A 22,631-nucleotide genomic window follows, 5' to 3' on the forward strand; every position below is an offset into this window, starting at 1 on the left:
TTTTTCCTCCCCTTTCGGCACTGAAAGGGAAGGGGGGGGGAAGCAAAGCCGGCGCTTAAAGCGCCGCTTTGCTTCCTTTTTTCCTCCCCTTTCGGCACTGAAAGGGAAGGGGGGGGGAAGCAAAGCCGGCGCTTAAAGCGCCGCTTTGCTTCCTTTTTTCCTCCCCTTTCGGCACTGAAAGGGAAGGGGGGGGGAAGCAAAGCCGGCGCTTAAAGCGCCGCTTTGCTTCCTTTTTTCCTCCCCTTTCGGCACTGAAAGGGAAGGGGGGGGAAGCAAAGCCGGCGCTTAAAGCGCCGCTTTGCTTCCTTTTTTCCTCCCCTTTCGGCACTGAAAGGGAAGGGGGGGGGAAGCAAAGCCGGCGCTTAAAGCGCCGCTTTGCTTCCTTTTTTCCTCCCCTTTCGGCACTGAAAGGGAAGGGGGGGAGCAAAGCCGGCGCTTAAAGCGCCGCTTTGCTTCCTTTTTTCCTCCCCTTTCGGCACTGAAAGGGAAGGGGGGGGAGCAAAGCCGGCGCTTAAACGCGCCGCTTTGCTTCCTTTTTCCTTCCCTTTTCGGCTTCTTTCAGCGCCGAAAGGGGAGGAAAAAAGGAAGCAAAGCGGCGCGTTTAAGCGCTGGCTTCGCTTCCTTTTTTCCTCCCCTTTCGGCGCTGAAAGAAGCCGAAAGGGAAGGGGGGAGCAAAGCGGGCGCTCTCAAGCACCTGCTATTTTCCTTTTTTTCCCCGGGGGGCGTGGCATCGCGCTGTGAACGTGCGTCATGACGTCATGACGCACGCACGCGTCACGATGCCCCGCCCCCAGGGGTGCCTCTTGGCTTCCCGCCCCGGGCGGCCAAGGGGCTAGGAACGCCCCTGAATAGAAACTTTTAAAAAGAATGGGAACCATTTATGATGTATTTACAGAAACAATGCACAGAAATGGACTCACTAGTAGGCTTTGAGTAAACACTTACAATGGACAGATTAAATATAGAAAACACCAATCAGTGTCAGAATGATAAGAGGATGGCAACATTTAAGTTAAGGAATATAAGATTAAGATTTAATCAAACAAGGAGGGGAAGTTTATAAGTTAAGAAACCAGAAGAGGAAGTTGAGGGAAGTCATTATTTGACGTTATGATAAAAATGTAAAACTTCATAAAAATTATTTTCAAAAAACAAACAAACTACAGTTCCTGGGATTCTTTAACTGTTAATGTGGTATAATAATGCTTTAAATGAGGTGCAGATGTGGCCAATTCCAAAACAACTGCCTTTAATTTGCATACAATTACCACAGGATAATCGCCACAGTGGAAACCATTATTGTGAGTCAGGCCATAGATTAAAATTTAACTTATAAGTTGTTAAATGCCACTGATCCAAAGTACTTAAACATTTCCTTTAAGGTTCACTGCAATTAGTGTTCCACCAGCATTCTCCCTCAGCCAATGCCATACTGTATTTGATTTTTAAGCTTAAAATTATTTTCCATATGCATTTGAACTTTCCACCTTTACGTCTGTTCTCTAAAACTGCTCACACTGAACTCCAGCTAGGCCAAAACTGTATCCCTGATTCGTTATTTAACCAACAATGCAGTTCCAGAGAGTTCAGATGCATTCTTATGAACATCTTTCAAAATTTCCTTTTCCTTCTGAAAAATAATATATAATTACAATGACCGAGAAAGAGAAAAGGAGAGACTGTGTGGCAAAGGTGTGCATGAGAATACATCTGACTTCCTGGGGTGGGTGGATAAATAAATAAATAAATAAATAAGCATTTTTTTTAAAGGAAACTATCAACCAAACTTCCTTACCACTCTGCAATTTCCTTTTGTCTGAGAAAATGCCAAGATTGTGAGCTAAGGACTGTGCCAATGTCACTGACATTAAATCCGGCTTTCCAAACTGAAAGACAAAACAAGAGAAGCAATGGCTTGGAGAGGGGAAAAGAAAATCAATTTACAAGTGTTTTATAAATTTTAAAAGAATTGTCCTGAAGCGAAAGATGAGATTGCAAAGGCTTGTTCCATTTACATCCCGTGAACCGTAGGGGAATAGCAAACTGGCTGAAGGTTGAGAAGTACAGGCCAAATAACAGGTGCAAACATTTGCCCCTAAATGAATAGAGAAGACATCAAATACAAAACGAGTTCATCTATAACATGAAGATTTATTATAGGATATTAGTAATAAAAATCCAGTGTGGTGTTGGGGAAGTGTAGCTAGACTGAGACTGTAGCATAGAGTGTGGGGAGGGGGGAGAAGGGTTTTAATCTTTCCCCCCTTCCATGTTCTGACCGGTACCAAGGGGAGCTTTCTACCCATTGCGACAGGGGAGAGAGGGTCACACTGCATGGTGCCATGAAAGCTGAACCAGACATGGGTTTTCACAAAAACATTTCTGCATAGCATAGCCCTTTTGTGTTTATAGAGGCATTTGGACCTACTTCGTTTACACCACCACCTTTCAGGAGCGAACAAATGCCACCAATGTAGGCTGCCCCGCTGCGACTGCTCTGAAACTGACTCCCCCTTTAAGAAAAAACAACAGAAACGATAGTGAGAAAAGCACAAAGTGGCAATTTAGAAACCATAGCATTTTCAAACAACAAGCATTTGCTTAGGATTCAGGAGGTAGAAAACACATATGCTTGTTTGTGAAGTTGCCGCTTCTGATTCAGCACAATGATTTGGAGGCGGCAGGGAGAAGGAAAGAGAGCAGGAAGCCACAGCCTTAAAAAGGAAGCTACCATGAATTTGAAACAACATGGAAACAATTTGAAAAGAGATTATCTGCACAGGTCTGGTCTCCTTCAGTCTGGTGCCCCCTAGATGTTTTGGACTATAAATCTCATGCATTCCAGCTGTCTGGGGCTAATGGGAGTTTAGCACTCAAAAACACCTGGCATCAGGGAAGGCTAAAACAGATTCAGTAGGAATTGGGTGCTTTCAAACGAGGCGCCCAAATCCGGGCACAACTGCCTTGGGGACAGCATTAGAGAGATCCTACCTTAAAGTGCAAGTCAACTAAGACAGACAAGAGGAGATCATCTTATGCCTCGTTTACTCCCTTGGAAAATAAGGCACAAGGATACTAGAGGGGTGCAAACATAAATCCAGATCTAAATATTTGGGGGGGTGGAATCAGTGGGGTTGGCTGAGATAAGCCCTCCTTGACTTTCCCCGTTTCACTTCTGCAGTCCACACTGAAGATGGCATCGGGAGAAGGCTGAGGTAACATTTAAAAATGGAAGTGACCATTTTAGGTGTTTCCGACATATGCATGCCCGCACACATGAGCATTGCACCACGGGCCCCACCAATGGACGTGAGGGTCCAGGAAGCAATCCCTGTGCAAGTCTGTCACTGTCTGTAGATGTGGGTCGAATAACACATTCACCGCCTTAAAAGCAAAATTCCTCAGACTACAGCGAATGTGTGCTCAAATCACTTCTACCACACTTAAAATCCCATCTCTGTTTTAATATTTATGAAAATAGATGGCGTTCAGGGTCAAACGAGTTGGTTTAAACATGGATCTGCCCTAATAATGTGTAAAGTGTGTATTACAGTACACAGCGCATTTGGACATCATGTAAAATGTTTGGCTCTGTTCAGATGAAACACAAGTACATGAACAAAGCCTCAAACTACTTTTTACTTTCGTTTTCAACTAGCCACAGTTACTCAATCAGACAAATTGTGGTTAGCCTAAACTGTGGTTTAGGAAAAACAAGTTAATCTTGGTTTACAATCCTGGTTTGCTTCCCAAAATCATTTTTTAAGATTAAACAAAGTTCGAAGTTTGGACATAACAATAAACCACAGAATTAAAAATGGAAACGATAATAGTTTCTGATCACTTCAAGGCCATGTCTGAGGAGAAGGGGAAAGTGGGAGTGTGCACATACCCGAGGTTAATGCATGCAATCATAAACTGTGGTTTAGAATTATGCCCATACCAATTCAGAATACACTACCCCAAGTGATAACAAAACAATATGAAATTACGTACGAAAAAAGGTGAACTGCATCACTTTTCTCTTTGATAAAATCCCTCCTATATTTCATAAACTCACGCAGGGTCACCAGTGGGTTTTCAGATATGGTGAACTTGTTATCAGTACCCCAGGTTTCCATGGCAACCAAGACTATCCTGGTGTTGAGCTGTTCTTGGTAAATCTAGCACATTAACAAAATGAATGATCATCAAGCGACAGTATAAATTTTGCCTCTTTTTCTCTTTAAAACAGCCCCTTTGCCCCCATGTAGTTAAGGAAATGTTGAGCATATAGAACAGTACTTTAATGAAGGGTCAGAGCCCTCTCCTTTCTAACAGATTAAAGCATAATGTGATCAAGGGCTATATATCTGAATATATTTTAAAGGCCATTCCCCTGCCCCCAATATAAGGGAGTGTGCTTCAAATCTCGTGAAAGCTTTGATTCAGAAACATAATACAGGAATTGTCCTAATGAGATAACTGAGACTTCTGCGGTTCAGTCATCCAATGGCGAAACAGACACTGATGAAAAAAAATGCACTGCAGCTATCGCTCCCTGACCCAAAATTACCATCCCTGTGATAAAGCTGACAAATCTATCTTGCACTAGCAGCTTGTGAATTATACTTACTAAATCTGCCAGGTTCACTACTGATTTTGCAAAGCTGTTTGTGTGGCCAACCGATAATCGGTGCTTTTTCAGCTGAAGGACAAAAGACAGACAAATCCTAATCAGATTTCTAAAGCACAATTTCTATTCAGAACTGACTTTTATCAAAGGCTTGCTTCGCCCGTGAAAAATGGATTACTGGCAATCTATTTAAACACTAGTATTGTTATCTTAAACTCCCTATGGTACCATGAAGGTCAAAGTACCAATTGATGGAAAGGCCATTCCACAAAGCTGACAGGCAAGAAGACAGTACAGGCCTTACTGGGCCAGCTTGTATGTGCTTAGGACAGAAAAAATAGCAACTGTTATGCTTCCACAATGTCTCAAAATATGGTATTCCCAGTGATCAGTGATCAGTGATCAGAAGATTCCAATTCTCACATGGTTGCCAGAAAGCCCATGCCCTATAGTCCTATTCATGCATTACTAGCATTCAGGGCACTTACACAACTTACACTGTGAAGCAGGAACAGGGTTAAACTGCTGGTCCTGTCCCTGGGCTACTCTACCCCTGCTCCCGTGCATGAGTTCCAGGTGATTAGGACACCAGCACAGCCAGATGTCCCGATTGCACTGAGCTGCTACACAGAAGCAGCTGTTCACACACAGGTGTTCCTCAGAAGATGTCAGGTGCTCATGACATGCACCCTTAGGGTAGGACTAGCTCAGGGATGTGGTGTCAGGAGCGGGGGCAGCAGACCAATCCCACTCCTCCATCACCAAGACAATGCCCTACATACAAATAACATATGAGCAGAGCTTATTTGTTTCTATGAACTGGAGACGTGGTGTATGCCTGGGAGATCTGGTGAAAAAGAATTTAGGGAAATAAACTGTGGAAGTATTTATGGGGGAAAGAGTGGGGACAGAATAATGATATGGACATTAATTCATTGGGCTTTTATGAATATTTCACAGTGTTGCTTTTATGGTATTGTACTTTATTACTGATAGTGGTAATGTTTACGTTTCGTATGAGCTATTTTGGGCTGCAATTACCTTGGAGTAACCCTCACTGAGCTCGATGTGACTTACTTCTGAGCAGACATGTATAGGATTGTACTGTTAATATTGTGCCGTGCCTTGACTACCCTGCCTGTTAGTAGAAAGCGATTATGGAAATATACTCTTGCAGTCCTGAAAGTTTTCCAGTTACACAGTTTGTCGTTTTTCATCTACACACACACACACACAGTAGTTTCTTTGTTAGAACAGAGTTCTGCCTCTTCCAAGGATTCAGATTTTGAGATCTGCCTTTGCTCTTGGCTGCAGAACTCAAGTTTGCAATCATTATGAAGAAAAGAAAGAACGGAAGAAAGAAATCTCCTTGGCAACTCTCAGTTGAAATAGTTCCACGATTGCAAGGAGAGCAAATTGCTTCAAAGTGGCTCCAGTAAAATATGACTACCTTTTTTCCTGTTTCTTACAGAGGCAAAGAAAGCGATCAATAATCTCTTATTCCATGAAGAGACATCTTATGTAATAATTTGGATGAAGTTTGTGTGTGTGTGTGTGTGTAAGTGCCTATATGGAACACACACTTCAATCCACTCCTATGGAAACCTCACAGAGGGGCAGCAAGGGAAGCAGAGTTGCACCTGAATAATCGGTGGGTCTTGTGTGTGGGAAGGTATCTGCAGGATTATGGATTGCAAATGACAATACCCTTTTTATTATTTATTAAAGAAACAGAATCACCAATGAGGAAAGAGTGTAAAGGATTGTGGCTTACCCTAAAATCTTCTATACTAATTTGGATCAATCCTGTTTGTGGAGTGGCTATGCCCCACATATTCTGTGTGTCTTTTGAATTAACGTGGAGGATTTCATCAGTAGGACAGGACCACTTCTTTTGTGTTATTTCACTCTTTCCCCAAATTTTGGTAAACCGGGTGCATGAAAAGCCATACCTATTAAAATCCATCTAGCCTAGGATCAGATTACCAGCAGGGAATAGGCAGGGGCCTCTGGTAAATTCACAAGCAGATCATGAAGGTTTACTAGCCATCCCTGGTGACGATGATGATTATTTGTTGACATCTTGTATTCAGAAGTCTGCAATAGCTAAGAAGCCAAACTAGATATGACCTAAAAGGCACCTTTGCATTTGAGGCACATGTTTTTAAAAGTGCTAGTAGAAGCCAAGGCTGTAGTGGTGTGATAATTATCAGGATCGCAGCAGGAAGGGAGGGGGTTAACCTTTTCCTGCCACTTCCTGCTGTTAATGTGAGGCAAATCACTGTGAATCTGATGCAAATCTTTCTCGCACACACTTACATGTGTGTTTGCAGACATAAGAGCAGCTCCCTTTTACTACTTTTAAAGAAATCTGCATGTTAAAGGCAAAGAAAAACTCAATATCACATTTATTTTGGTCCTAAACTGATGATGTTGAAGGGTATCTTTTAACCATTTAGAAACGGATTAAAAATGACATAGATGCCACTATGAAAGAATATTACATTCATGGCTGCTTTCAAACTTTGTGGATAGTTTCTCTCAACTAAATATATGCCATTCAGCTAATGCTATAATTTAGAAGAAATGTTAGGCATAATGTTCTGTATACAACCGAAGCCTTCTGTGGCTGCAATCCTAACGGGGATTAAATCCACTGAACTCAATGAAGTGAAGCTCAGACTTCACTCTGAAGACATATATCTGCATAGCTTAGAATCATTTTGCTATAGGTATTTTATTGTTAATCTACTGCAGGCACAATGCTACGCATGAATTATTGATTACTCCAAAAAGGCCCAGAATGCAAACCTCACCATTAGATGGTCATTTACGATCATTAGCTCAACATATTTAGTTTCCTCTTCAACTTTATATGGGCTCTGATGAACCTGTGGAAAGAGTGAGAAACTGTAAATGTGTAAAATGGCAATGTATCTGATTGTAATAAAACTCATCGTGTTGGAATGAATTTATTTCCTTTGTTCTGGCCTCATTACAAAAGCACTTGCAAGTAGTTCCATGTACCAAATTAGCAACAGAATATATGCCATGCCTCCCAGCATCAGCAATCTAATTCTGATGCAACTCTAGAAGAAACATAATGGGCAAATTTTGCATTAAGGTATTGATTGTGACCTGCCTCACATCAGAAGTGTGGTCTTTCTATAGGAACTCCACCAATCTATTCCAGAGTAGTGTGTGCACCAATAAGCTCAACAATTTATAAACTAAACAAACAACAAGCAACTGGCTTATTTAGAGAATCCTGTAATTAAGAGGATTTTGAGAAGCTGGACCTTTTTTCTTTCTACTTTGTCAGATACAGCCTATGTGCTGGGTCCCCTGCAGGTTCTCCAGAAAAATTGTGCCATGCAATTGTTGACATCAGAAAGCTCAGCCCCAGATGGAGAGCATGTTTGTTCTAGAGAACGTCCTGGGATATCACCTTGATACAGTTCTTGCACATTTCCTAGTGGCACATACTTGACATGAGACTGTAAGTGTATGTGTATAGCATGAAATCTAAGACATGCTGCTACCTTTGAAGGTACACTCACTTTCCCTTGCACTCAGTAGTAGCAAGTGTGATGCGGCAGAGATATTTCTATGTCATTTCTGTTTGTCCTATATACAAAAAGTATCCCATGGATACCATAGTCAACAGTTAGCCAAGGAAAAGCAGAAGTAACCAAAAACAAAGTAGTCACTTGTTAAGTATTTGCTTGCTAAGTGCAAGGACATAATTAATTAATTATGAAGTAAACAAGATCATTGCACAGGCGTAAGCAAAGCCTAGAGAGCAGGGTTTTTTCTTATAAGAGGAGTTTCCATATAGTAATAGATACACAATGGAATTCCACAACTGGCTGTGTTAAGTAGAAAACATCCTCCCAATAGAAATGTATAACAGTTCTTGCCAACGTGTTTTTGGTGTGTGGTCTGCACTACTCTACACTCTCACCTGAGTACACAATAAACTGCTTTTTCTCCTCTACAAAGTGTCCTCTTCTCTGAGACCCCAGCCACAAAAGGGAAGTTTCTCCTACAGGAGCTGCCCTCCTGTCCCTGGCATTGCTGCTACTGACCTAGATGTGGGTGGGTCACAATAGGGCCACAAAGGTGAATCAGTGGGACTGCTGGATTGGCCACCAGCAGCCCTGTAGCCCTGACCTTGGTCCAAGCCCTGTCCAGGTAAGTAGGAATGACATCAGTGTCCAGAGGGCACATTCACCCTTCCACATGCAGGAAGGGAGATAATCTCTCCATCACCAAGACACAAGTACTCCTGGTGGAACTGAGCAGAAGGAACCCCTTCTGCCAGTGTAGTGGGCAAACCTGGAACAGGAGGCAAGGGGAAATCATGCTTCCTGCCCAAAGCAAAGCAGCAGTTTCCTTTTGGGACTGGATTGGGACCAGGTGATGCTGGACACAGGATGTTACTTGCATGAGGGGACAATTTCCAAACCGCACTATATGAAGTGGCTCTTTGCAGAAAGCACTGAAGTCCATAGAGTTCTGAAAGCCCATGCGTCCTTCCGAAAAGAATCACATATCCACCGAAATATATGCCTGAATGCACATTCTTTAAAGGGGAAAGTCAACAGGCACGGGCACATACCTGCCTTTTTCTTCTTTTGTGTCTCGGTTTCACAACGAACTTCTGTGACGTGGTGTTCATGTGCCAGAATTCTGAATGGAATACACACATTTCAAGTCAGAACAACATGGGCTGATAAAACACAGGCATTTTCAACAGCAGGACAAAGAAAGCAATTGCATTGAGCAAGGCTGAACAGCAGCAGCGAAGTATTGCAAGCATTTCATGTGTGCCTCAGTATTAAAAAGTGGATGTTTACATTTCTGCACCCTTCAAAATGCTTTCCTGCAAATAAATGGTGGCCTTGGGCACCACCGTGTGGAAATGTGGACTTATAGACTTAAATAACAACACAGATAAGAAAGGTAGTTTCCCAAAAATACCTAGTTTCCATTTCTCCATGGCTGCATACCTGATTTTCTAATGGCTACTTACATAGCCACAGCATGCAGCAGCTTTATATATACACAAAGAACTAACACGAGAAGAATATTTCTGAGCCTCTACCACAGGAGTGGGAAACTGATAGACTTCCTGATATTGTTGGGACTCCATCTCCTGTGAGCCCCATCTAGGAATACCAATATTAGGGGACAATAAGAGATAGGATCCAACGACGTCTGAAGGGCCACAGGTCCCTCACCCTGCTCTAGCAGTTATTTTGTCATTATGAGCAGCAAGTTACTGAGAGCTTTGGTGCATAGTCAGCGGCCAAAGACAACCAGCTCTTCACATCCATTTTCCTACACCAAAGCATTTCGAGTGCTGGAAATGTGCACTGTTAAATGGAGCCCTTACTCCCACTGACGTCAACAGCACTAATTTTCAGGCAAGTCTGTGGAGAATGCCAGCCTGGGCCAGGGATGATCAAAGCCCAATTATATCAGCATTTTAATTAGGCGAGATAAGATATATATATTTTTAAGTATTAATGGCATGAAGGGAAGTCAGAAACAAAAACAGCATAAAAGCCTATGTAACAAACATCTCAGCATTTCACCAAAAGGCAACGTTTCCTTATCTGAACGATCATATAAATGGATTTTGTTACGAAAAACCAGAAGCGTATCATCACCCACCTACTTCTGAAACTGCCCCCAGGAGGGATATATGAATAACTGAAAAATGATTTTTGCTGGCTCTAAAAAACTGAGAGTGAAAAAAACCGACAGCTTTTATGTGACCGAGTGTAGCTTTCATACACAAACATATTTCTTCATCAGCCATCCCATGCAACAGTAGTTTTATCATGTTCTGACCTCTCTAAAAAAATAATGGGAAAAGGCAGCAGTCTTCTTTCTGAACTCTTTTAGATGATTTAAAAGAGGGGTGGGGAACCAGCAGTCTCAGGGCCACATACAGCCCTCGGCATAACTACACGTAGCTCTCAGTATTTTGATATAGCAATTTGATGTGGTTTGGCAGGAGGGAGAAAATGGAGAGGCAGGAAAAGAAAGAGAAGAAAGTTGGTCCCACCTCTTTTGACTTTGATTCTGCCCATCACGGGCTCCAGAACTGGCCCTGCCAGATTACCTCCAAGGAAATGTGGCCCTCAACATGGAAAAAGGCTCCCCAACCAACCCCAAACACTTCAGAATGTTTCCATAGGCACTGAAACATTTCCAGATTCCCCTAATAGGTTTACCCATCAGTTTAAATGTACTAAAATATTAATTACTCACAGCTTCAAGAATAGTACAATGGCAAAAATATGTTTAAAATATTATTATTTTCAGAATTAAAATCAAACTAAATGCTTTTGAAAAGTACTGTATAATTAGATGTATTTGTAGTTTATATAAATTGTATAATTTGAAAAAAGAGCATTATTTAATAAATAATAAAAAATATTATTATTATTATCATTAGGAACTGGGGAGATATATATATATATATATATAATTAAACTTAAATCTAAAAAGACGCAAGCAGTAATATGTTTACAGAAGTGCATCAGTTATAATCTGTCTGTTTTTTTATCTGTGGAGACTCCTAAAACCAGTCATTAAATAACTATCATAATATCAAAAAGCTAAAAATATTTTTGGAGGGAGTTTCAGAGAACAGGCTTTCTATTACAATCAAATCAAATCAAATCAAATCAAAGTTTATTGCGTTAGCGATTTGGCCATAGCACATAGAAAAGAATCCAGGCAGTAACCTGCCACAATTATACAGAGAATATATTTTTTTTTCCATATTTATTTATTGATTATTGCATATTTTAAAGTTTCCACATACAAAGTTCCAGCATCTCAAATACAACAAGCAACAATCGTGGACAAAGAAAGAGAAGAAAAGAGAAAGAAAAAAGAGAAAACAACGAAAGTGCCTTACATTAATAATAAAGTTATTTACAATACCGATATATTAAATCCGTGTCATGCTTACACTGGTAGCTTCTTACTGTATCACCTATTGAACACTGCAAAATAGTGAATCAATAGAATAATAATATAAAAAAGATAAAAAGAAAAATAGTTTAAAAAAAATATTAAAAAATAATATAATAAAAATAATAATAATAAAAAAAGAAAAAAGAAAAAAAAAGAAAAAAGAAAAAAAAAGAACAAAAAAGAAATTAAATAAATAAAAACCAAATATCTCCCCACATAGTTTACGACTTCCTGACAAACCCCTTCGCTTGAACAAAAATTATATGAATGCTTTCAATCCCTTGCTATCTCTTATGCCACCTTTAGATACATTCTTAAATATATCCTTGCTCCTCATTTTTTCTACAATCTCTTTCTATACCATTCATCCCTCGAATGCTGGCATGGTAAGAAAACTCTTATTATATTTCAGCATGTATCTTTTATAGACTTCCCATTTGCCTACAAAATCCTGTTTGGTATTATCTCTTAAATTATTTGTTAATAAGGCCATCTCCGCAAATTCTTGCAGTTTGACCTGCCAATCAGTGACTCTGGGTGCTTCTCGATCTTTCCAGCACCTTGCGACTACCATTCTGGCCGCTGCGGTCGCATACAGAAAAACTTCTTTTTGTTTACTTGGTATCTCCTTGCCAACCATACTAAGTAAGAAAATTCCCGGTTTTTTGACAAAAGAAACTGCCATCATCTTTTTCATTTCTTCATACACCTGTCCCCAAAACGTTTTAATTTTTGGGCACCTCCACCACATATGCATCAGATCTCCATTTTCTGCACCACATCTCCAGCAAACATTTGCGAGGCTTTTATACATTTTGGAGAGTTTAGCGGGTGTGAGGTACCACCTATGCGCCATCTTTAACATATTCTCTCTAATGTTATTATTTACCGTAAGTTTTAAGGTGACCTGCCATAGCTTTTCCCATTCTTCTATATTAATTGGGTACCCCAGATCCTGTGCCCATTTAGTCATGGAATCTGTTATCATCTCGTCCATCACTTCCCAATTCAACAGGATCTTATAAATACGTGAGATCAGCTTGTTCTTGTTATGTAAAACTTCTTTTTCAAATCTAGAATTTTCCTTACCAAACCCCGTAATACTGTCTTGTTTGAACCTTTCATTGATCTGGAAGTAGTCCAACCAACTCGTAAGGTAGGTTCTAATTTCCTCGTAACTTTTCAACTCCAGGTTTCCTTCTCTCTCCTTTAGTAGTATGTTATATGTAATCCATTCTCTCATTTCATTATTTTTCCTTTTAAATGCTATGGCCTCCAGGGGAGAAATCCACCTTGGAGTTTTCATTTCAAAATGTCTTTTATATTTGTTCCAAACATTATAAATTGCATTCCTTATAATATGGTTGGTAAATCCTCTGTGTACTTTAGTTTTGCCATAGTATAAGTATGCGTGCCAGCCGAAACGCAGATCGTATCCTTCCAAGTCTAAGATTTCCCAATTATGTAGCAAACACCAATCTCTTAACCAAAGACAACAAGCGGCTTCATAATATAACTTGAAGTCCGGTAAGCCAAAACCACCTTCATCAATTGGTTTTATTAATATCTTATGTTTGATTCTAGGCCTTTGCCTCCCCACACAAATTTAGATATCTCTTTTTGCCACTTATCAATATTGCTGGTTTTACTCATAATTGGCATCGTCTGGAACAGAAACAATAACTTTGGCAAAACGTTCATCTTCAATACCGCAATACGACCTAGCAAAGAAAGATTTAGCCTGTTCCATGTCTCCATTTGTCTCTTGATTTCGTCCCAACAACTTGGAGTAATTATCCTTATATAGGTTTATATTCTTCGGTGTTATGTATAGTCCTAATATTTTATCCTAGGATAGATTTAATTTGTGTTGCCCTCACCAGTTCTTCTTTCTATACAGAGAATATATTAGATACATTTGCAAAAACAAGGTAGGATAAAAGCAGTAACAAATCACGTAAGCTATGGGTATTTCGGAAAGTTTACAAAAATCCAGGGCTAAGAGAAGTTAACCTATTGAGGTGGCCCTGAGTTTCAGGGCCTGAAAAATATAGGTGGCTACACCGCAAGTAACCATGGGGTTGTTTAGAAGAAGAGTTAGATTTTTTCTGTTTCCCAATCAGGCTGGCAGATTATTTTCTTCAGCCTCTAGTTTAAAAATAACAAAATCAAACCCTACAAGTGATTAACTATGAAGTAAGTGCATCAATGAAGGCTGAGCTGAGTATGTTAAAAAAAAACAACCAAGATTAAAAAACACATACCAGATGGAAGATCATCCAAAGGAAATTCAAATAATCTGGATTTGTAAACAGAGTGTAAATGGAATTCCTCCTGAAATAAGAAACATCTAAATTTAGTAAATCAATACAAAATCAACTTTCTTGGGACTTTACTCTAGCACCAAAGGGTGTTATTAAATGCCATCTGTTATGAAGTTGGGAAGCATATCTTTCTGATGCAACCTTCTGACAGTTCGGAAACTCAGCTGGAACCTACATAAGAATTCCTAAATTGTTTGCTAAAGAAGGAAAGAGCAACTTTGCGAAATATGCTTCCTGTAGATAATATCTGCATTCCACTTACGAAACACTTATCTACTTACATGCAAAGTGTAGTTTTCTTCCGGCTCGATAAGATATGTGTGATTTCCATCATAGAACATGCCGCTGTTAAGAATTAGGGAAATGTCAGACTTGCAGAATAAAAAATACAACTATGTATATATATAATGATATACTGTGAACTTAATAGCTGGCGTTTTAAAGACAATAAAGTAAAACGTTATCAGGAAACACGACGCACTCTAAAACACTCTTGACAATTTCTGTCTGCCTTGCAGGAATTACTACCCAAATCACCTGAGTTTCAGTTCATTAAACACATCAATGTGCAGTGCCTCATGCTTGCCACCAACAGGCAGCACTGCAACCCAGGGAGAACACCTTGCTTGCCTGAACAGCTGCAGGTACTGGCGTCCTTATAGGCACTATATCATCTACTAACTAGAGAGATGCTCTAAGATGGCCTTTCCTTTCTAAGCATCTGCAATCCTCCATTCTGCAACAATATACTTGTGTCCTCTGTGAGCTGATGGAATTAGGGATTTCACTATGGGGTTCACGAATTCTGCCACAGTCAATGGCCCCAAAACTGACATTTAGCTGTGACTGCAAGAGAGGCACACCCCGCAAAAGTCAATGCTTTGTTGGACACAGCTAAAGTCTCTAGCATTATGTATCTGATAAATTCCGCCCTACACATTTGCGTTTTAAGAATCTAAAGCTGGTATGGTGCATCAAATTAAAACACTCTGCTGGGATAGCTCAGTGCGACTCCTTAATCTCAGTGTTGTGGGTTCGAGCCCCACGCTGCATTGCAGGGAGTTGGACTAGATGACACGTGGAGTCCCTTCCAACTCTACGTTGCTATGATTCTATGTTTTTCCCCCCAAGTGTGACATGGACAATATGGCACAAACCCCACATACACCTGCAGATGTGGTAATGGTGGATAGGTGACTTGTTAGATATTCTCACAAAGCTGGGATCATGCTCGGCCTGGCACAGCCCCAGAAAAGGAGAGGAGTTTGGCTGACAGCTAGTACCCTCCCTTAATATACTGAGGTGGGACTGAGGAGAGTGCAAAGGAGCCCACAAGATGAAATCAGCAAAGGGCCATCCTATCTGATATGGTCCAACTCTTCCTGCGAGTGGCCTGAAGGAGGAAGTAAAAAAGGTAAAGTGAACCCTGACCATTAGGTCCAGTCGTGTCCAACTCTGGGGTTGTAGCGCTCATCTTGCGTTACTGGCTGAGGGAGTCGGCGTACAGCTTCTGGGTCATGTGGCCAGCGTGACAAAGCCGCTTCTGGCGAACCAGAGCAGTGCACCGAAACGCCGTTTACTTTCCCGCCCAAGCGGTCCCTATTTATCTACTTGCACTTTGACGTGCTTTCAAACTGCTAGGTTGGCAGGAGCAGGGATCGAGCAACGGGAGCTCGCCCCGTCGCGGGGATTCGAACCGCCGACCTTTTGATCGGCAAGCCCTAGGCCAGTGATGGCGAACCTGTGGCACGCGTGCCACAGCTGGCACGCAGAGCTCTCTCTGCTGGCACGCCAGGGGCGGGGAAATGGGGGGCGCCGCCGCGCCCGCCTGCGCCCGTCCACTTCTCCAGCTGGCCGGCGGCCCGCCCTCCGGAGGCTGAGGGTGCTGCTGCTGTGCTCATGCGTCGTGCCTGTTTCTGCCAGCGCAGGCGCAGCAGCAGACAGCAGCAGTTTCCCTCCTTGGCGCCTGTCCCAGTGGTGTTTGGCTGCTGCTGCTGGCTGCTGCGGAGGATTCGACGCGAGCGACGAGGACGAGGTAACGGCAGCGACGATGTTTCCCAGCAGCGGTGCTTGAAGCGAGGAGGAGGAGGAGGAGTAGTCTCGCTCACGGGAGCGCTTGGCATCCCCAGCCTCACCTGCTGTGCCCCGGGACACACTGTGCCCAGCGGCTGCTGCGCTCCGCTCTCTAGAAGCCCCCGACCGGCCCCACAAGAGCGTTTCCTTGGCTTCTCTCCTGGGAAGAAGCTGCCTGCCCACTTGTCGCTTTTGCCTGCCGGTTTCCAAACTCTCCTCCCACCCCACCCCCTCACCGTAGCGGCTTTTGCACGGGGATCAGGAGGGAGGCTAGCCGGCAAGGGGCTCCTGCAAGAAGCGTGCAGGGCGCTCCCTTTCACAGCCAAAACCCGGGGATTCCTTGATTCCTTGCTGACAGCCTGAGGGGAGACAAGGATTTAGGTTTTTTCCGGGGGGGGGGGGGAGCAGGAGCAATCGACAGAATAAATGCCTTTAATGCAGTGGCCATAAATTTCTTTTTCTCTCCACAAACGCCCTATTTTGGTCTTGTTTGGGTATGGAGCTGCTGCTGAGAGCTTTGCACAAAGAGTGGCGCAAACGGAGACCCCATAAAGGAGAATCGTGTTGTTCCTTAAAAAACAGTGATTGTGCTGGGATCGCTCTACAGAACATCTATATGTCTGTTTTAATGGCTGAGGAGGGGTTGTTCGGTAGAGAGAAGGGTCGGCTGCAGTTCAAGGAAAAGGGATTTCCAGCCACTGTTTGGGCTCAGGCCCCATTTCAAAATAAAAGCAAAGGAAGCCCTTGCAGGCAAGCCCCCCCCCCAATGTATTGCGTGGGTCTCCCTTTCCCCTGACATGTGCGATTAATCTTAGGCACTACTGCCGAGATCTTGTTCTCTTCTTTAATGGCAAGGGGGAAGGAAGCAAGTGTTAAAAACAACAGTAACAGGGAAAGCCAATACAGCTCTACTCAAAAGTAAGCCCCATTAACATCAGTGGGACTTGCTCCCAGGTAAGGATAGCCTAAAGAACCTAGGGTGCTTTAAAAAAAAGTGTGTTTTAATATACTGTCATTAACATGGCATTTTATTTTTAAGCTTCAAGTGATTTTTTTCTCTTTGAAAACTCTTCTGACTTTTGCATCTAAAACAGAAGTTACATACACCCAAGGCTGTATTCAGAGCTTAGTCATCCGAAAGCAGAGAATTTGATTCTAAAAGAATAGTGTGGCTTGAGAGCATTAAACCCCCCCCCCCCAAAAAAAAAACCCACCACCACCTTGAAGGATTGTATTTGCTATTTTCAATACTATTCTTGGAGTGAATGATTCCCTGACTCCCAGTGGCTCAGAGGGGCAGGGAAACCTGGTATATACCAGACCCACACGTCAGCCTTCAGGTGTTGTTCTGGCATATAATCATTATTACAAGCTGAGTATCCCTTTGTCTAAAATACATGCACGTGTAGAGTTTATTTTTTTTTAATAAAAAACTGTAACATTGAAAACTTTGTTATTGTGTTTTACTTTTAAGACTGCAGATGTTTGGACAACTGTAGGAGTTTTTTCCAACTAAAAACCTCGATATTCAGGTTTAATTGCAGTGTTGGCACTTTGAAATAAAAAAGTTGGTTTTCCGCTGCAGTTTGGGCACTCGAGCTCAAAAAGGTTCGCCATCACTGCCCTAGGCTCTGTGGTTTAACCCACAGCGCCACCCGTGTCCCCGAAGGAGGAAGTAGAGGCCCACAACACACTTGGGAAGGCCTAGCTGCCCACCAACACATACAAGTCTTCCATCTTGGCTTCCTTCTGCTTTTAGGATGGATATGATATATTATTAACATTCAGCAGCTGAAAGAAAGAGATAATTAAAGAGAGCTGGACACTTATACTGTGGAGTTATGTCTTCTTCACAAATCATCTGGTCTGGAAAGTTTGACCAAAATGCTGAGAGTCAAAACCAAGATGAATGGAAAGTGTCACTGTAAGTCACAAGCCAACAAGATGAAATCAGCAAGGAACCATCAAGCAGTCCCACTTTGACGGGGCCTGCCATCGTCTGGTAGGCAAAGCAAGCATCACGGATAATGATCTAAGAGCTGATATATGTCTGGGAAATAGGCAAGTTCGCTGTTCTGGACAGGTCCGCACTTCTTCTGGAGGAGCAGGTGTGTAGCTTAGGGGTCCCTCCTAGCTACACCTTTGTCACCAGAGCCCCAAGTGTCCTCTGTGGCTACGAGTGCCTTTTGCCAGCTCTGTCTAGTTTGCCAGCTATGGCCATTCCTGGAAAGGGATACCCTGACCAATGTAGTTCCTGTGTTTAGTAACCTCGAGGCTGGAGTAGGTGATCTGTTTGGGGCTGCCCTCGGACTTGGTTTACAAGCTGTGGCTTATGCAGAATGTTGCAGCTGGACTGCTGGTGGGGGCAAAACATGTGAGACCATTGTTAAAACATCTGCGCACTCTGCCCATCTACTCCTGAGGCAGGTTAAGGATTCTTGTATTAATTCACAAAGCCCTGAACAATTTAGACCCAGTATACCTTAGGGACTGTCTGAACCCTTATATCCCGGCTTGATCATCTGCAGGAACATCAGTAGTTGTCCCCTGGGGTAGTGAGGCTCATTTAACATCACAGTGAAACCCAGCCTTTATTGGCCCATTCCTAAGGAATGCAAGAGAGATTCAGCAGGTGCCTTCTGTAGTAACCTTCAAACGTTTGCTGAAAACTTTTCTTTGCTGCCAGGCAAACGCAGACAAATTACGAAGTAAACGTTTTTTTTCCATAATAGTTAGCTGGTGATCAGTTTGAATTTCCCTGTGTTGTGATTGTTGTAAACCACTTTGGTTTCTTTTAAATGAAATTGCTGTATGCAATTTTTATATATAAATAATACATCTTACTATTGAAGGAAGTCAAGCAGCCAAACCCTGCAGACTGCATTAAAAAGATACTATTTTTAGGCTGATGTTCAGCATGTAACCTGAGCTCGGCACGTAACGTGGCCCACTCTCAAGTTCTGATTATTGCAAAAGAAAAAAGAAGAAGCCACATGTTACTCAGGGGTGGGGGAGAGTTGACAAACTAAAAAAAGGGGGGGCAGCCTTGCAAATACACATATAATATTTTTTTAATATATTTTGAAAAATGATACCAAAAGTACTGAGCAATAAATCAATGAAGATCCCATAAGGTAAGTGCAGGCCTTTCAGGGAAATTGGATGATGACAAAGAATCGTGAGGTAAGAGCTTTCTATTTATAGCCTCATCATGACCTTAGAAGCAATCTCTTACCACAGGATGATCCCTCAGGCCTGATGTTGTATCATATGTAGATCAAATATAGAGAAACAGACCAATGAGGACACTGCGTTTAGAACGTTTCAAATGAGTTATATACACTATCTCAGTAATTTCCACAGGTAACCTGTGAGGGAGGCCAGAACTCCCCCCCCCCTCCCACAATACTGCAGAGGGATGGCGGTTGGAGGGGGTGAAAACTTTGAGGCAGTGGCTTGCCTAAGCCCACTTTGTGAGTTCATGGCTCAGGCGAGAGCTGAACAGGTTCAAAGTGCAGTCTCTGAGCCACTACACCAGGGGTAATCGATGTGGTGGCTTTCAGCTGTTTCTCGACTCTGAAGACTTGCTGTTCTAGCTGGGGCTGATAAAGCTGTGGCTCCATCTAGCCTTCCTGACTAGTATTTATATTTCTCATACACACGCAGGCACGCACGCACACTAGCTGACCCGGCCACACGTTGCTGCGGCTGATTTTGTGAAATTGAAGAAGTTCCCCTGTTCAACTTCCGTCTGCCCCTTCTCCCCCCCCCCCCGTTTTCAATTACCCTCTTTTCACACCCCCCCCCCGATCAACTTCCGTCTGCCACTTCTCTTCCCCCGTTTTCAATTACCCTCTTCCCTCCCCCGTTTTCAATTTTTCGCCCCCCCCCCGTTTTCAATTACCCTCTTTTCCGTTCCCCCCCATTCAACTTCTGTCTGCCCCTTCTCTCCCCCCCCCGTTTTCTATTACCCTCATTGCCCCCCCCCAAGTTTTCAATTACCCTCTTTTCCGCACGCCCCCTTTCAATTACCGGTTTGCAATCTCGCAAATGGCCGACGGAGCTCTGCCTGGGGGAAGCTGTATTAGCTGCAGTACCAGTTTAGCCGTCGCTAGAGGGTGATGTTTTGCCTGTGATGTCTAATTGTGGTGCCAATGTTTAGCTTTTGTGGCTGCAGTACCAGTTTAGCCGTTGCTAGAGGGTGATGTTTTGCTGGTGATGTCTAAAGTGTGCTACAATTTTTTTTGGCGTTTATATAGGTATGACAGGTGTGGGTTTTTTTGAATTTTTATTATGCCAGATCTTTTTGCCATCGTAATGGAACGCTGTGTCCTAATTTGATGCAATTTGGTCCAGTGGTTACGCAGCAAGGGTGTTTCGGACAAACATATATATATAATCACTTGACTATAGCAGAAAACCTTGAAGTGGTTTTTAGTAGCCACTAGTTGGGTTTTTCCACCATATATTTGTCTAATCCTCTCTAAGACACTCACTTGGCTGTAGGTATCTACCGTATTTACTCAAGTCCAATGCGCCATCGAATCTAATGCGCACCTCAATTTTCAGAACCATGGAAACAAACAAAAAAAGAAAGGTATCTGCTGGTGAATGCAAATGCGCACCTTAATTTCCACAACGTCATTCGGCCAGAAAAAGTGCGCTAATGTTAGATTCAAGTAAACACGGTATTTATTGCAAGCTGGTTGTTGAGCTGGTATCTAACACAGCTAATGCAGCATGGACTGAGCGCAAAACGGCTCATTCAGCAATCAAGGTAAATGTGAGTTGCTTCCAAAACTACAAGTATTTCCAATTTGGCCCATTTAGAAAAACAACAACAAACAAGTGGTAGGATGAAGAGAATGATGGACATGTCTGCATCAGAAGCTGCCTTATACTGAGTTATGTAATTGGTCTATGTAGCTCAGTATTGCTTACCCTGGGGGTAGTGAAGTCCTTTTTGGCCCAAGAGCTGCAATTCACTGTTTGGACAAGCCTTCAAGGGTCACAAGCCAGTGGTGAGTGTGCCTGTGCCACACACTACCTACCACTTGTCACAAACACACACACACACACACACACCTACCTACCCCCCCTCTCACACACACACGTAGGCATCACACATACATACACATACTTGCAGAGAAAACACACACAGAGCAACCCCCACCGATCAGCAGAAGGTGGATTTTCCTTGCTGTTGAAATCCAACAATGGAGAAGGAAGTCATTCTCTCCTATCTTCTAATTCATTTCTGAAAAGGGGAGAGAGGCATTTCTCTACCGCTGCAGCACCGGTCGGGGCAGGAGGAGCTCGTCACTCAGCCAAGCACTATGAACTGTGGCAAGATGCACCTCCCAACACACTCACTCTCTCTCTCTAGGGTCCTCTCCTCCCTCTGGCACACTACCATCAGCACCGATAGTAGGCTGGAGCTCTCCAGAAGCTGGAAGGAGTGCTCCAGTTTGCTCCAATGTTTGCCAGGACAGCTCAGTAAACACTGGAGATGCCAGACACTCCTGGAGCCCTCTGACCTGCAATCAATGGCAACATGCAAGAGGAGAAAGAAGCATTTTCTTCGGCACCCTTGTCACTGCTGCAGATGGTGTTGCCACTGATGGTAATTTGGGTCTGGGACTGCCAGGCAATGGAAAAGCACATGCTCTACAGAGCCTGTGCTAGAAAGTTCACCCCCCCCCCCGCCTTTTTTAAAGTTAGCTATTTGCATACAACATCTTAGACAAACTTACTGAAGTCCATGGCAGGTTGACAGGGCAACAAACGATTCTGAATTCCCTCGGATGTGACCTTGGTAATAACAGTGCTCCCCGCCCTGCAATTAGAAACAGAGACTTTTGAGTTCACGACACTATACACACACACACACACACACAGAGAGAGAGAGAGAGAGAGAGAGAGAGAGAGAGCAGTGTTTCTCAAAACAACACAAGTCAGCCAGGTTGAAGTAAATGAGAGCAGGGTAGCCATACCTATTCCTACCTTTGCTGATGCAGTAGGTGAACTAGGTTTCATTACAATTGCTGGTGCAAGGGGTGAACCTGACTGCCATGTAAATAACCGAAGAGCTTTGAACACCAACATTCTCTCGTGATTCACTCTGACTTTACACGTATTACAATCAGAGCGAACGTCCAAGGTTGGCTGAATGTGGATCTCGGATTGTCTACATCCACCAAAATGTGGACATTCAGCCTGTGATATACCTGTATATACACAAGCATATTACTCTACGAAGAACATTGGTAGAATATAACTAGAACAGCTGGCCAGTGTTGGAACCAGTAGTACAAGACAAAAATCGCTTATTACTTATCAGCAATAAATGTAACTAACAGGAGACACGGAAAAGTAATATAGGCACAAACTCACACACCAACTTACGCACATAACCATGTTTACGCGGGTTACCAATAAATAGATTGGCCTTCCCTCGCTCGGTGCTGCTGCCCATTTTCTCTTGCTGGTCCTTTATTCCTGAACTGCCTTCTAGAAGCTCCCCTTTTCCAGGAAGCCTTTGGACCATCCCTCTAATATTTTCTTATATGCACGACTGTAGTTAACTCAAAGCATGTGTGATTGAAGTCATGTTCATTTCTCCC

At 42.8% G+C, this 22,631-nt stretch overlaps 1 protein-coding gene across 12 annotated transcripts in view; it reads right to left on the minus strand.

Moving 5' to 3' along the window:
• Positions 1–22,631, minus strand: part of ADAM22 (ADAM metallopeptidase domain 22) — a 125,814-nt gene that overhangs the window by 38,350 nt on the left and 64,833 nt on the right. For all 12 annotated transcript variants that reach the window (XM_033166217.1, XM_033166218.1, XM_033166219.1 and 9 more), the window contains exons 5-13: positions 21,762–21,844; positions 14,217–14,280; positions 13,876–13,945; positions 9,237–9,307; positions 7,432–7,506; positions 4,616–4,687; positions 3,997–4,163; positions 2,429–2,513; positions 1,796–1,886 (exon numbers count right to left, since the gene is read on the minus strand). In XM_033166217.1, coding sequence (XP_033022108.1) covers positions 1,796–1,886; positions 2,429–2,513; positions 3,997–4,163; positions 4,616–4,687; positions 7,432–7,506; positions 9,237–9,307; positions 13,876–13,945; positions 14,217–14,280; positions 21,762–21,844 — 778 coding nt within the window. The remainder of the gene's footprint in view (positions 1–1,795; positions 1,887–2,428; positions 2,514–3,996; positions 4,164–4,615; positions 4,688–7,431; positions 7,507–9,236; positions 9,308–13,875; positions 13,946–14,216; positions 14,281–21,761; positions 21,845–22,631) is intronic.

The sequence above is a fragment of the Lacerta agilis genome, chromosome 12, assembly GCF_009819535.1.
Source record: "Lacerta agilis isolate rLacAgi1 chromosome 12, rLacAgi1.pri, whole genome shotgun sequence".
NCBI classification, from domain to species: Eukaryota; Metazoa; Chordata; class Lepidosauria; order Squamata; family Lacertidae; genus Lacerta; species Lacerta agilis.